The sequence below is a fragment of the Callionymus lyra genome, chromosome 15 (genome assembly GCF_982586985.1).
Source record: "Callionymus lyra chromosome 15, fCalLyr1.hap1.1, whole genome shotgun sequence".
In the NCBI taxonomy this organism is placed as follows: Eukaryota; Metazoa; Chordata; class Actinopteri; order Syngnathiformes; family Callionymidae; genus Callionymus; species Callionymus lyra.
The window spans coordinates 9,293,388-9,308,208 of NC_141832.1; the positions used below are offsets into that span (position 1 = coordinate 9,293,388).

Consider the following 14,821-nt stretch of genomic DNA (forward strand, 5'->3'; position numbering starts at 1 on the left):
ATCTATTCATGCATGCACACACACACATATACACACACACACACTCACTTACTTACTCGCACACATGCACACACACGTGCATGTATGCACACACACACATTATAGCTTGTACACATACACACACATTTAAGAATGCACACACATTTGAACTTAACACGCATCAATGCATGAACATATACAAATACACACACACATCCATTCATGCTCACACAAACACACACTCACACACACTCATGCATGCATACACACTTAGACATACACAATCACGCAAGAAGGCATTAAAACACACAAAAAAACGTACACATGCATTCATTCATGCATGCACACATACACACACAAGAATACATGCACACACACACTTGCACTTAGACAAACACATACATGCATTCATGCCAAAAAACACACACAGGAATTCATGCCCACAAACACACACATGCAAGTTCAGGAACACACACACATGCATTCATGCACAGGAAAACACACATATGTGTTCATACACACAAAAACAGACTTGAATGCACTAAAACACACACAAATACTCACACATTCAAACATGCACAAAAAAATAAATACACAATCACAGATACACGCAAATACACGGAAATACACATGCATTCATTCAAACACAAAAACATATGCACACATTCATGCAGACACAACCAGACACACACAGATATAACCAGCCATGAAATGCACATACACACTCACTTACACACAAACACACCTGACCATGCACATACAAGTACACAAACACATGAACATAGAGTCATTGTACACACAATGACACACACAACATATGCACACAAACACATGTGCCACGAGCTCAGTTCAATTCACACTTTCATCCGTAGGAATGTGTGTGTTTTTTTGTGATTCACGTTGTGTTGTCCTCCAGCACAACGAGGAGTGTCGTGATGCGTTACATAAGTTGTGTACTCGCAGTGTGTGGAGTGGGTGTGGAAGAGACTTCCCTCCCGTGGAGCTGCTCTCAGCAGGTTTATTAGTTCTTACACACTCGCTCACGAAGCGACGCACACCGAGGAACGATGACTCACACGAGCGGCTGTAACTTCACTCTTGCCGACGTCGTGCGTCTCCTGCCGACGTCGCACAAAAAGCAGGTGAAATTGAACGAAAAGCTCACGTCCTCGGAGGAGCCGAGGCCGAGTCCAATCGCGTCGGATTCTCCATCCCTGGGCAGGTAATTGGAAAGATGGTCGGGACTGACGAAGCACGACCGACTCGCTCGGAGCTCAGTCTGAGCAACACTCGGTCAGTAGCGTCTGCGGAGACATCTGTCGGCTCTGAGAGACGCCTGGACACGCCTGGATCACTTTAACAGACTCATTATTACACAGTTTTACACGCAAACATGTGATCACTAATAGTAGATCATAAACTATATATTATTTATATAGATCAGTCATTTATCCAGTGGAAATAATACATTGCTTTTCCAACTATTATTTTTATTTTTATTATTATTTATGTACGTATAAATTGATGCTTTTTTTTTTGTCTGTTTTTTTAATTAATTTTTATTGATTTTTGAGGTGAACAAAAACACAAACACATCAGAGACACCACAAGAAAAATAATAATGATATAAATTATAAAATAAAAGGTGTCAATAACTTCATGTTTTTATCATACTTTAGTTTTTTTAATTAATTTACTTCTGAATACACTTATACGTATTATCAATATGTATCTTTTTTTATGTGAAATGCATTTTGATTTGTTTAGTTCTTCGCTTTAAATTATTGTATTTAGTTTTTACTTTCACGCTTGAAAGAAAATGCTAATTATTTATTTGAATGTTTTGATATTTTCAATTAATATATATATACTGTATATAATGTATATAGTGTTTATATTAGCTAATGCTATATTAAATAGTTTTTAATTAGTAGTCTTTTAAATGTAAGTATAAATGTTAATAATAGTAATATCAAACTGTGTAAAAAATATATATTTATTTTGAAAAAAAGAAGAAAAATGATTAAAAAAAAAAAGTTTCAATATTCAATTTGTTTAATTACATTTTTAAATAAAAACAAATTCAACATTTCAATATAGAAACTATTCAGTTTACATGTTTTTATATATATATAATGTGTAAATTTTAATAAAAATATAACATAAAGATATGTTGATTTATATAACAGAACGTTTATTATTATTATAATATTATAACAATTATTATTATCACCGGCCTTCGTTAACATCTGAGATGTGTTTAGTTTTGAAATAAAGATATTATTCTTGACTCGTTTCAGTCAATTAACTTAAAGAAATGAACCTGTAAACTAGTGGAACACAAACTTATTTTTAATGTTTTACATTTTTTTGGGCAATAAACCTACGATACATGCTAATTTATACTCTTGTGATACAGCTCAGCGAGCGCAGACCTCCCCCAAGCAGCTAATTTTCGCTCAGACTTATCATTTTTATGGTTTATTTTATTATTATTATCATGGAAAACTGATTTTTAATTCGTATTCTGGCAGATAAAGATCGTGTGCTGGACTTAACTAGTGGGTGTGTTGGTGTGTGTGTGTGTGTGTCCCGTTGGTGGCGCTCCAGCGCAGTCAGGTGCATCACTTCAGTCTGGATTCACGGCCGTGAGCCGCCAGCTTCTTCTTCCTCTGCTGTGAAAAGAGCAGATGTTCAAATGAAAAGAATCATGTGGTTCAGTTTAAAGTGATTCATTGAAACGTCTGATGCGACGACGAGCAGCTGAGTGACACGTGTCGACCCGATGTTCATGTGCAGCGGCACTTCCTGGTTACAGCTTAGCAACGGTGACATCATCACATGTATAGAATCAGTGGCATCAGGTTATTGAATTAATTATTATTATTAAGTCAATACACCGTTCTGGTTCTCTTGGATCAGTCCCTCAAGGTTCTGTTCTGGGTCCTTTACTGTTTTTGCTGTACTTGATCCTCTTAGTAAAATCATTCAGAGATTTCCTGATGTTTCTTATCACATTTTTGCTGATGACATCCAGCTTTACTGCTCTTTTGATCCAACTGAGCCCCAGAGGCTGAACAGCTTAGTCAATTGTTTGCTAGAAATCAAACAATGGCTGAGTGAAAACACTCGGCAGCGAAATGTGGACAAAACTGAAACTCTGGTGATTGCTCCTGATGATAAGGTTCCAGGGTTGAGTCAGTACTTGGGTGACTTAGGTCAGTCTGTCAAACTGAGCCTGAGAAACCTGGGTGTTTTATTTGATAAAGACATGTCTCTTGTTCAACACTGCAGAAAACTGACCAGAAACTGTTTCCTTCAACTGAGAAAAACAGTGTATTGTTTTGATTGTATTTTTAAAGTGCTTTGTGATGCTGGTCTAGAAAGTTGCTTCACAAATAACCTTTACTTACTTACTTTAACATTTTTATTGAAATGTTTTTTTAATAATTGATTAAATAAATCAAATTCTATATTTAAAAATTGAATACGTTTTATTGTATAATTTAATTGAATAATTTGTAAATTGAAAATGTAAAGTTTTTTGTTTTTTAATTAATTTAATACAAATATTCTAATGCATTCTCAAAATTCGATTTTAATTCGTAGCCTTTTAAATTCAATATACACAACATGTTTTTTTGTTGTTGTTTTAACAGCATTTCTTTATTTAAATAATCAGTTATCAGTTATTTTAGGTAAAAATACTTTATTTTAATATTTTCAAAATGAGGCTTTGAATTAAAAAATATTGAAAAATGTTTATTTAGAAAATATTCAACTATTGCATTTTTTTTAAAACAACTCATTCGACCTCTCAATACAGAAATAACTGAATTAAAATATTGAATAAAAAAAAGGATCTTGAAAACAAATTGAATTGAATTGTTAAAAAAAAAAAAAAAAAAGTCTTTTAAAAACCCATGCACAAAAGGCATAGTTACAACATTTAAAAATGATAAAATCTACAATATTCTGATGTCACTGATATACTTTGGATTGTGTGACTTTGATGTAGCGAACAGCTACATGCTAATGCTAGCTGGGTTAGCTAGCGACTTCAGTCCGACGAAAAAAAGTTGAAAATCTCTGACTGAGGTTGTTTTTAAAGTCAAAGTGATTCTGTTTTCGGAGCCGTGACGGCGTCAGTGTCGTCGCACACTTTTTGTGTTTGAACTTTTCAACAGGAAATGAGTTTCACTAGAAAGTGAATCTTTCTCTGCGAGTAAAGCTTCAGAGCTTAGTTTGTTTTGTTCTCTCTGGACCCCGTGTGCGTCAGAACACGGAGGTCAAAGGTCAAATACATTCTGACCACAGACGGATTGTTGCGTTTGTTGCTTGTCGTTCGTTGGTCTCTCTCGTTGTGTAGCAGATTCATGACGTGTGCGGCTCAGTTCTGACCCGAGCCGAGAGTGAGATAAAAATAGTGACACGTTTGGGAGACGAATCTGCGGCGGCCTTGAAATATCTCTTCGTCTTCGTCCTCTTTTCTCCAGAACACCAGAGTTCTGTTCAACGTCCGCGTGGTCGGAGGCTCCGTCTTCTACAGCTACCTGTCGCCCGCGGACCCTCGCCCGCTGCACCACCCCGCCGTCGACAGGTGAGACCCTCGCTGATGGTTCCGTGAGACCCTGAAATATTTGTTTTATAATGAAATGATTTCTTGTTTTAACTCTTTATAAGAATCAAGTGTAGATGGATTTACTTTATTTATCTTTTAAAAATAGATAGAGAGTGAGGGGGGGGTTGAGGGAGGGATAGATGGATAGATGGATGGATGGATGGATGGATAGAGAGGTGGATGGATAGATAGATGGATAGAGATGGATGGATGGATAGATGGATGGATAGAGAGGTGGATGGATGGATAGATGGATAGAGAAGTATGGAAAGAGATGGATAGATGGATAGATGGATAGATGGATAGATGGATAGATGGATAGATGGATGGATGGATGGATGGAGAGATCTATGGATGTATGGATGGATGGATGGATGGATGGATAGATGGATAGAGATGGATGGATAGAAAGATGGATAGAGAAGTATGGATAGAGATGGATAGATGGATAGATAAGGATGGATGGATGGATAGATGGATAGAGAAGTATGGATAGAGATGGATAGATGGAGAGATGGATGGATGGAGAGATGGATGGATAGATAGGTGGATGGATAGGTGGATGGATGGATAGATGGATAGATGGATGGATAGAGATGGATAGATATGGATGGATGGATGGATGGATGGATGGATGGATGGATGGATGGATTGATGATGGAGAGATGGATGGATAGAGATGGATGGATGGATAGAGAAGGATGGGTAGAGATGGATGGATGGAGGGATGGATAGAGATGGATGGATGGATGGATAGATAGATAGATGGATAGAGTAGGATGGATGGAAGGATGGATGGATAGATGGATGGATGGATGAATGGATAGAGATGGATGGATGGATGGATGGATGATGGATAGATGGATAGAGATGGATAGAGATGGATAGATGGATGGATGGATGGATTGATGGATAGATAAGGATAGATAGATGGATGGATAGAGATGGATGGATGGATAGAGAAGGATGGATGGATGGATAGATAGAGAAGGATGGATGGATGGATAGAATGTTGGGATTTTGGATTTTAAATCATTTGTATTGTTTTAACTATATATATATATATATATATATATGAATATGAAGTCTAGAAATCTTTACTTGATTTATTTATATTAATAATAATAATAACCTAATTTGATTTAATCGATTCTATATTGAAATGTTGTATTTTCTTTTTAAATAATTGAATAAAGAAAATACAAAATTCTTTCCTTTACACGTACGGTTTAAAATTCTGATTCCAATCATTCAAAATACATTTTTCATTCACAGCCTCTTAAATTGAGTATATAAATGTTTAAATGATGTTGTTCTCACTCTATGGTGCAGATATGTTTCTCCACTTGATTTATTTAGAGTTGCTGCCTCAGATCAGACGAGACTTTAGGGATTCTTCCGTCTGTGTTGCTGCTTAAGTTCAGACGCTTTTAGAATCTTTTGAAATGCAAATGTCTCTCTAAGCGTCTCCTAGAAACTAATGTTTGAATTCTTCTGTCGTCACGACGACTCAGCAGATCCTTCGAGGGAGATTTTATCAACTGATGCTTTTGTCTCGGCTGGTTATCATCGAGTGTGTGCTTCAGAATATTGAACATTTATGAAGCTTTTCTTGGATTGAAATGTTGTTTTTAAGCTTTTATTTGATTATTACTTTTTAAATAATTGACTTCAATAATGTATATATTGAAAGGTTTAATTGTTTTTTATTATTATTAATATTTTCAAAATGAATGCATTTTTTTACACATAAAGTTTGATTTTATAATTCCAATTATTAAAAAATACATTTTCTAAATGAAATATATTTAATTTGTAGTCTTTTTAAATTAAATACGTAATTGTAATAGTAATAACAAACTCTACATGTAAAAAAACATATATTTAAATATATTAAACATTTAAATATTTGACTTTTTGAATTATTAGAAAAATAACTGAAACTTTTCAATTTGTTTAATCAAATTATTCAATAAAAGAAATGTAACCTTTCAATATAGAAATAAGTTGAGTTTAAATATCTGTTCCAAATAATAATGTTTAAGATCAAAAACATTTGAATAAAAATATTTCATGATATAGAATTAAGAAAGTTATTATTAACGTTATTATTGTCGACTTTTGACCTGCACTGCCATCTGGTGGACAAATATATACTGAACTCAACCGATCAGCTGTAGCGGTTCCTTATTAAAGTGACCTTTGACCCCGTGCTGCAGGGCCCTGAAGCTGTGCGGCTCCGGTGGACCTCCTCACGTGAAGCTCATCATCGAGTGGGACCACAGGATCAAGGACTGGTGAGTGGCTCACAGCCGCGGCGGGGAACCCCGGGACCCCGTGACCTGATCTCCGGCCGCTCCCTTGTCTCCAGCCTGTTCGGGAACATCCAGGAGGAAGTGGTGAAGGACGCTGAGAGCGTGAAGAACCAGCAGCAGCAGCACGTGCAGCAGTACAGCTGCACCCTGGACGAGTGTTTCCAGCTCTACACCAAAGAGGAGCAGGTCGGTGGTTGCCATGACAACGTTTAGATTTCTTAATCTATAATTTGTAATTGTAATAGTTACATCGAAATCTATGTGCAAAAATGTTTTTAGCTTTAAATGTCTATTTATTTTTTTTATTCTATGATTTGTAATTATAAAAGTAACATCCAACTTTATGTGTAGAAATATATATATTTATAAAGAAAATATTTGACTTTTTTATTGTAATTATTAAAAATAAAGGACTGAAACTTTTCCATTTACAAATTGATAAATACAATTGTTTAATAACAACACATTCAATATATAATAATATACTATAACCTTTCAATATGTAAATTATGGAGTTTACATATTTATTTAAAAAAAATAATGTTATAAAAACAAAACAAGAAGTGTATGTCAACATTAAAAATGTTAATTCATCCAATATATATATTTATTTTTATTTTATAAGTTTGATACTCTAAATCCAATTATTAATGACATTTTTTTCTAAATTACTTTTTTTAATTGTTTATTTAATGTATTTAAATTATTTATTTAAATTCAACGATTAAAAAAAATGATTAAGAATTGAATTTAAAAATGAGAATATCAAACTGAGTAAAAATGTGTTGTTTTTTTTTGCTTTAAATATTATTTATTTATTAGTCATTGAATTCAATAATTTGTATATTGAAAGATTTAAATTTGATTTAATAAATACCGTAATTGAACATATTTTATTCTAAATCCTTTTTAAATTCTTTGTTTAAGTATAATTTTTTTATTATTAATTTGAATTTAACGTAAAAAAAAAAAATTAAAAAAAGGACCAGAAAGTATCTCGCTACTCTATTGGTATTGTCTGGTTGGACTATTATACCAACTTTTTAATATTGAATTTAGAACAGTTGTTTTTTTTTATTATAAAATTAAGAATTTCAAACTGTGTAAAAATGTTTTTTTTTTAGCCTTACAATTTTATGTATTTTTTAATAATTTAATTAAATAATTTGTATATTTAAAGGTTGAAATTTGATTACATTTTTTAAATGTACTAAATTATTTATTTAAATTCAACATAAACATGTTTGTATAATAGTTCAACCATGATTGGCTGAAAGTTCGATCAAGTAACTCATGTAATCGTTTGGTAATGTCTGGTAATTATACCAAATATAATTTAAAAGACTACAAATGAAAAATATTGAATTTTGAACTTTTATTTTTGGAATATCAAACACTATGTGTAAAAAGAAATATCCATTCATTCTATTGTAACCTCGAAGCATCAACTTATACTGTCAGATCAACATTAGACAACAATAAAATTACATGAATTAAAGTCACTAATATATTAACACGGTGCGACCTCTAGTGACAGGTGCGAGTAACTGCATCACACAACGACCAACAGAAGGTGTTAGTAAACAACATAAAACATATAACACTTCTAATCAAGAAATTATTCAATTGAATTCTTTCGAAAATAATATGAATGCTTTAAAAACAAGTCAAAGTTTCATGTGGTGGATCACCGGGGTCTTGCACCGACAGCTGGCCCCCGACGACGCCTGGAAGTGTCCGCACTGCAAGCAGCTGCAGCAGGGCGTGGTGAAGATGAGCCTCTGGACTCTGCCCGACATCCTCATCCTGCACCTGAAGCGCTTCAGGCAGGTGGGCGAGCGGCGCAACAAGCTCACCACCTTCGTGCAGTTCCCCCTGACGGACCTGGACATGGCCCCGCACATGGTCAACCGCAACCACGGCGCCCACCAGCACCCCCTGCAGGCCGAGCTGGTGCCTCCGGACTTCCTGTACGACCTGTACGCCGTGTGCAACCATCACGGGGGGATGCACGGCGGCCATTACACAGGTGTGACACGGTAGAGAGTACATCGTATATACATGGAAGTATATCAGTGGCATCGGAATATTGAACGTTTGAATTTAAAATGTTGAAACTTTTAATTAAAATAGTTTTGTGGGTATTTTTTATAGAATTAAATTAAAAAATGTCTGTATTAAAGGGTTTCCTTCGTGTTTTTTTTAATAAATAATTAAATAAGAAATTCCAATAATTTAATAGTAAATTCACTGAATTCTATATATTCAATTTGTGGACTTTAAAATATAGTATAAGTGTTGATATATCTGTGACACCAGGCAATACTTTTGCTTTGGAATCCGCCATGATTAAATTGATAGTTGTTATCGTCACGTGATGGTCTTCCCGTCGTGTGATTGGCTGACGGTTCCATCTAGCAGCTCGGTACTCTATTGGTACTGTCTGATGGGACTATTATCTTGAATTAAAAAAGCTACAAATTGAAAAATATTGAATTTAGAAGTTTTATTTTTGCAATATTTGAATTATAATATTAAAATCTATGTGTAAACATGTTTTAAATATTAAAATGTTTCTAAATAAATTAACGTAAGAATATAAAAATTATTGAAATCAATTGTTTACTAAAAACAAATTCAACCTTTTAATATAAAAACGATTGAATTAAATTATTTAAAAAATTTAAATATTCAAAATTTCAAAATAAATTAACGTAAGAATATACTAATTATTGAAATCAATTGTTTACTAAAAACAAATTCAACATTTCAATATAAAAACGATTGAATTAAATTGCTTAAAAAACACTTAAATAAAAAAAAGGTTTCAACATATTAGTGTTAAATTGAATATTCTGTTGACACTTCCATAGATGATGTGTTTGTCGTGATTTAGATACAAACGAAAAACTGAATTTAAAGATAAATCCAACCTCTGGTTCAGCCTCCTGCAGGAACTCCGTGGACAGCCAGTGGTACAGCTACGACGACAGCAGCACGGAGCCGGTCCCCGAGGCGGACGTGTGCACCAGAGGAGCCTACATCCTCTTCTACCAGAGGAGGAACAGCATCCCGCCCTGGTCGGCAGGCTCCTCCCTCACAGGTGACTTTTTACCTGGTCACCGATGTTTATAGATCATGTCAATGACGACGGCGTCGCCCGCAGGTTCCACCAGCTCGTCCACGTCCGACCACTGGCTGGTGAGGCTGTCGGGGGGCAGCAAGACCGGGAGTCTGATGTCGACCGGGGTCGTCTCGGGGGCGTCCCAGTCCTCGCAGTCTCCGGAGCTGCCGGTGTTTTCAGAGGAGCACGACGGCGCAAGTAAGATCTTTAATTCAAATCGACAACTTGATATGATCGAAGTACATTTTCTAATCGCAGGGGCTTTGATTTAGAAGTTAAAGAAACAATATTACACTGACTCTACACTAGGTGGCAGCAGAAACAAAAGCAGGCCGAGACAAATTGCCTTTAACAGTGTTTAGTTTCTCTTTTGCTTGTATTAAAAATGGCAAAAATATGTTAACATATTTTTTAAAATCTTTTATTTATTGTTCAAGAGTTAAACTAAGAAATTTTATTGAAATTATTGTATCTATTAGGCAATTCTTATTTCATCATAATATGCAGGCTTCGCCTAGTGTTATCGCAATATTGGAAAAATAAATAATATAATAAATTAAAAAATCAAAATGACTGTTTTTTACCAATATCATTCAAACCTAGTTAGAATCAGTGACCTCCAGTCACAGGGAGACGTTATTTTGCCAAACTATGATCAAATTATTAGACATTTGAACATACATAGAGTTGTATTATCAAAGCAATAATGACTAGTCTTGGGTTCAAATCCTATTTAGGTGATACGTTTTTTGGTGGATTCATGCAGGTCCATTGTTGGTCTGAGTGAAGGAACAAGCGCAGAAACATCTTAGCTTTGTTTCTACTCACAGTTTGGACTCATGAAATGTATCTGCGCAGATGGGTTCGAGCCGTTTGCTCAAAGGAGTCACGGCAGGAGCAACAGCATGAGGTCACCGATGAAACCCAAGGAGACCGCCAACAAACTCAGATGGTCTTTTGGCCCCAAGGACAGAACCAAACCAGCGGCGCCGCCTCAAACTGGAGAGCTGGTGCAATATCTGGAGTCGGGCCGGCGTCCCCGTTGCACCAAGGAACCCATCGCGGCACTGGTCTCCTCGCCTCCTCTTAGAAACCCCCACGCAAGAGGGTCTAAAGTTGGACAGGACTGCAGTTCTGGAAGCGGTTGCTCCCCGAATATACCAGAGGGCCAGAGCCGAGTTCTGGCCGAGAGAGAGGTCCGGAGACTCGTCAACGGCAGCGTTCTTGACGGTTCTCCTACGAAGGTTTCGAAATCAGCTCTGACCGTTCACTTCAGTCACAGTGCACCCCCTAGTAGAGACTCCACGCTGGCAAGGACCAAGGTCCAGAAGGGAGGATGGACCCACAAAGACCTTTTACACGTGGTTCTTCAGCCTGACGACAGGCGGGCTCAGAGAAACCAGGAGGGGCGGAGTCACGAGAGTCTCCTGTCGCTTTTCAAGAGCAGTTTTCTGAAGAAAGACGGCACAAGATCGCCCGTCGTGGGACAAGACAAGCGAAAGAACGGACAAGTCGCGAGCAACAATTCAACAAAAGTCTCAAACGGGGCGCCAACATCGGTAGTGCCGTACGAGAGGACAGCGCACGTGCTCCCCCGTTGTGACTCCCACGACTGCCGGGTCCAGCTGGCTAACGGTAAAGCTGGATGTCTGGAGCCGGTGGACATCAAACGAGCTCATAGTTCCAGCAACATCCAGACCAAGATGGACCTGACGTTCCGCAGGTGCGCCTCGCTGCAGAGAAATGGCGACATGGTTCACCCAACCCACAGAGTCCTGGTCTCGGACAAGCCCGGTTTGGCCACCTTGCAGAGGACTCGATACAGCACCACCTCGCTGGGTAAGTCAGTTAACTAACCGCTCATCGTACCTAGCCGTGCAGTGACAACCATTTCTCTGCTCTCTCTTAGTACCGCTGTGACCACCTTTCAAGGAGGGAATTCACCAGCAGGAGGTGCCGCTGAGCAGACGGTGGTTCTCTCCTCTTTTCATAGCACTTAGCTTTTGTGTGTCTTAAACTGAAACTATGCAGCGATGATTCACTAAACACGCCTTTTTTCACCACACACTCACACGTTTCTCACACCTTTTGTTTAACCTTGTTTTCTTCACCTGAGTGCGAAGAGCTGAGAAAATGTAGTTTGTTGACACGTGAAGGAATGTGACCGATGTGTAACTGAAAGCGTCGCCCTTGTTTCGAAGCGTACGGTCATAATGTTACGACCGCTTTCCTAAGCAGTGTCATTTCCACGTCTTTAAAGCTGATGCCGCGACGTTTCAGTGACGCTTAAACAGTTCGGTTCCTACGGGACGCAAGTGATTTATGCCGAATCATCGACCAGAGGGTTTCTTATCGCTCTGCGATCCCACTTTCTTGAAAGATATTTATTAATTTCTTGTCATGATCAGTCTTCTATAGTCAAGTGGAAGCTGCAATGTATCATAAATGAAGGAATTTTTTTTCTGTAATTTAAAGATAAATTCAAAAGTAAAATGATGACTATGAAAACATACTTTGTTGCTGAAATTGTGTCTTTTTCTGCTGTAAAACTGGGTTCAACGTTTTATTTTTAATCAAAACAAAGATGCCAAAATGTTGAATTTGACTACAAATCCTTGTTATGATCAGAAGTGTGCAATTACAAGAACTAAGCGTAAGATTTAATTTTCTTATGTATCCAGTTTCTTGCAGCAATACATTCTGTCATGTGACAGAAACAAACAAAAAAGGGAAATCAACTTTTTGAACTGTTAATTCCTAATGTTTTCAACACTGCTTGCGCGTTTGTGTTCCTGATGTGTCGCAACGGCGGCGCTGGATTTGAACGTCATAACCAACTAATCCACGAGTTTGAAAGGACGTTGTGGAGGAAAACGGGATTTGAATTTTTTTTTAAAACTTTTATATCGTCATTTTGTACCAAATGTGCGATTACGTAACTGAAGTAGCCAAGAGTAGCACTAACTGTTTTGGTTTGTCGAAACTGTCTCGGTTCATGCGAATTAAAAGACTTTTTATCACACGTTTCTGTTTTTTTTTATTTCACTCGTCTCCGTGTAAGGAGCTTCACCGTTTTGACCACAAGGGGTCAGTGTTGTCGTAGTATTTGATTGTGTTGTCTCTGCCGTGTTAAGCGATATTAAAAGCAGATGTGAACATGAATAGTCAGTCACAAGACCAGTTATTACAAATGCTGAGTGAGCTCTGTGGTGAAGGGAAACTCGTGTGAAGTTTATCACAGAGTTAAGGTAATTCTTTCTCCACTACAGTGGAGTTTTCTCCAGGAACATACATTAAAAAGAAGCGAGCAAACATGTGCTACAGTATCAAGTTATGTCCCTCAGATAATTAAGTCCAATTGTTATTTCAAAGTTTCTAGAGAAAGTGGTGGCTAGTCTGCCGTGTGATTATTTTTATGATAATAATCAATTTGAACAGTTTCAGTCTGGTTTTAAGGAACAGCACAGCACAGAAACCTCCCTGGTAAAAGTTAGCACTGACCTGCTAGTGGCCTCTGATCAGGGCCGTGTTTCAGTTCTTGTTCTTCTGGACCTCGGTGCTGCATTTGTCACTGATGACCACCAGAGACTAGAAAAACAAAAAGGGGAACTGCTTGAAACCGGATTGAATCTTACCTATAGGACAGAAAACATTATGTACACGTCAACCATCTCTCGCACTAAGGTGCCCCACAAGGTTCTGTTCTTGGCCCAATCCTATTAAGGGAAACTGGATCACAAGACAATCTATAAACTTTCATGGTTATGCTGATGACACCCAACTGTATTTGTTAATGCAACCGAAAGAAAGTCATCAGCTAACACAACTGCAAATTTGAAATATTTGCACGTTAGTTGTAAATATAAATAGGATTATATTTTATTTTACAAACACTTGATTAAATATATAAACCATTAAATACATTTGATGAAAATAAAATGTTAATTGATTGATTATCTTAATTTATATATATATATTTATTAAAAATAATAAAATGTAAAATAATTCAACAAAAACATGTCAAAAAACTTTCTGGGTTTTCAATCAGCATTTTATATATATATCTTAATTCATATGAAAAAAAACGTAATAGATGTCAAAAATCTGACTTTATTTTAATTTCCAGAAACTATAAGTGAGCAACGTTTCGTGCATTTTTACTGTGGAGATATTGATATATTGCCATCTATTGTAGTACGGTGTATTGATTTCATTCAATATAGCTTAAAAAACATTAATATTTGACAATAATCTGACTTTAATTCCTTGTTCAGTAGGTCTTGAACTTTAAGTTTTATACATTTTTACTGAAAAAATAGTGAATTATCATCCAGTAGGTATAGTGTGTTGATGTTACTATTCATGTCACACAATATATTTTAATTCATATGAAAAGAACCTTAATAGTTGACAAATATCTGTCTTAAAGTTTATGTACAGCAAGTCTTGAACCATAAAAGCTTCAGGCATTTTACCTTAGAAATAAGTAAGTAATTAAGTAATTAATATATTTTTCCAGACCAGGGTCACAAAGCGCTTAAACAATCAAAACAATACTCAATAAAAGATATGTTAAAAGTTCAAGACAACACCGAGACAAACACAGAATGTCTCAGAAAATCAAGGTAAAGCCTGCACGAATAAAAGTGTCTAAAGATGTTCCTGAAGGAGTCAGTAGATCCATCAATCACAGAAGGAAAGGAAGGTATTAAATATTGATTTATTTCCATCTAAGTACAGTGTATTGATGACACTATGGTTTAACTCAGACCCGGGCAAAGT

The 14,821-nt window shown here is 36.4% G+C and overlaps 1 protein-coding gene across 1 annotated transcript in view; it reads left to right on the forward strand.

Moving 5' to 3' along the window:
• The window catches only part of LOC148064820 (ubiquitin carboxyl-terminal hydrolase 43-like), a 42,099-nt gene extending 29,038 nt beyond the window's left edge, over nt 1–13,061 (forward strand). Inside the window, exons 9-16 of the mRNA XM_087809569.1 lie at nt 4,476–4,579; nt 6,820–6,897; nt 6,972–7,101; nt 8,626–8,944; nt 9,860–10,018; nt 10,082–10,237; nt 10,898–11,878; nt 11,949–13,061. Of these exons, the coding sequence (XP_087665695.1) occupies nt 4,476–4,579; nt 6,820–6,897; nt 6,972–7,101; nt 8,626–8,944; nt 9,860–10,018; nt 10,082–10,237; nt 10,898–11,878; nt 11,949–11,959 (1,938 nt within the window). The 3' untranslated portion in view covers nt 11,960–13,061. The remainder of the gene's footprint in view (nt 1–4,475; nt 4,580–6,819; nt 6,898–6,971; nt 7,102–8,625; nt 8,945–9,859; nt 10,019–10,081; nt 10,238–10,897; nt 11,879–11,948) is intronic.
• Nucleotides 13,062–14,821: the final 1,760 nt, after the last annotated feature.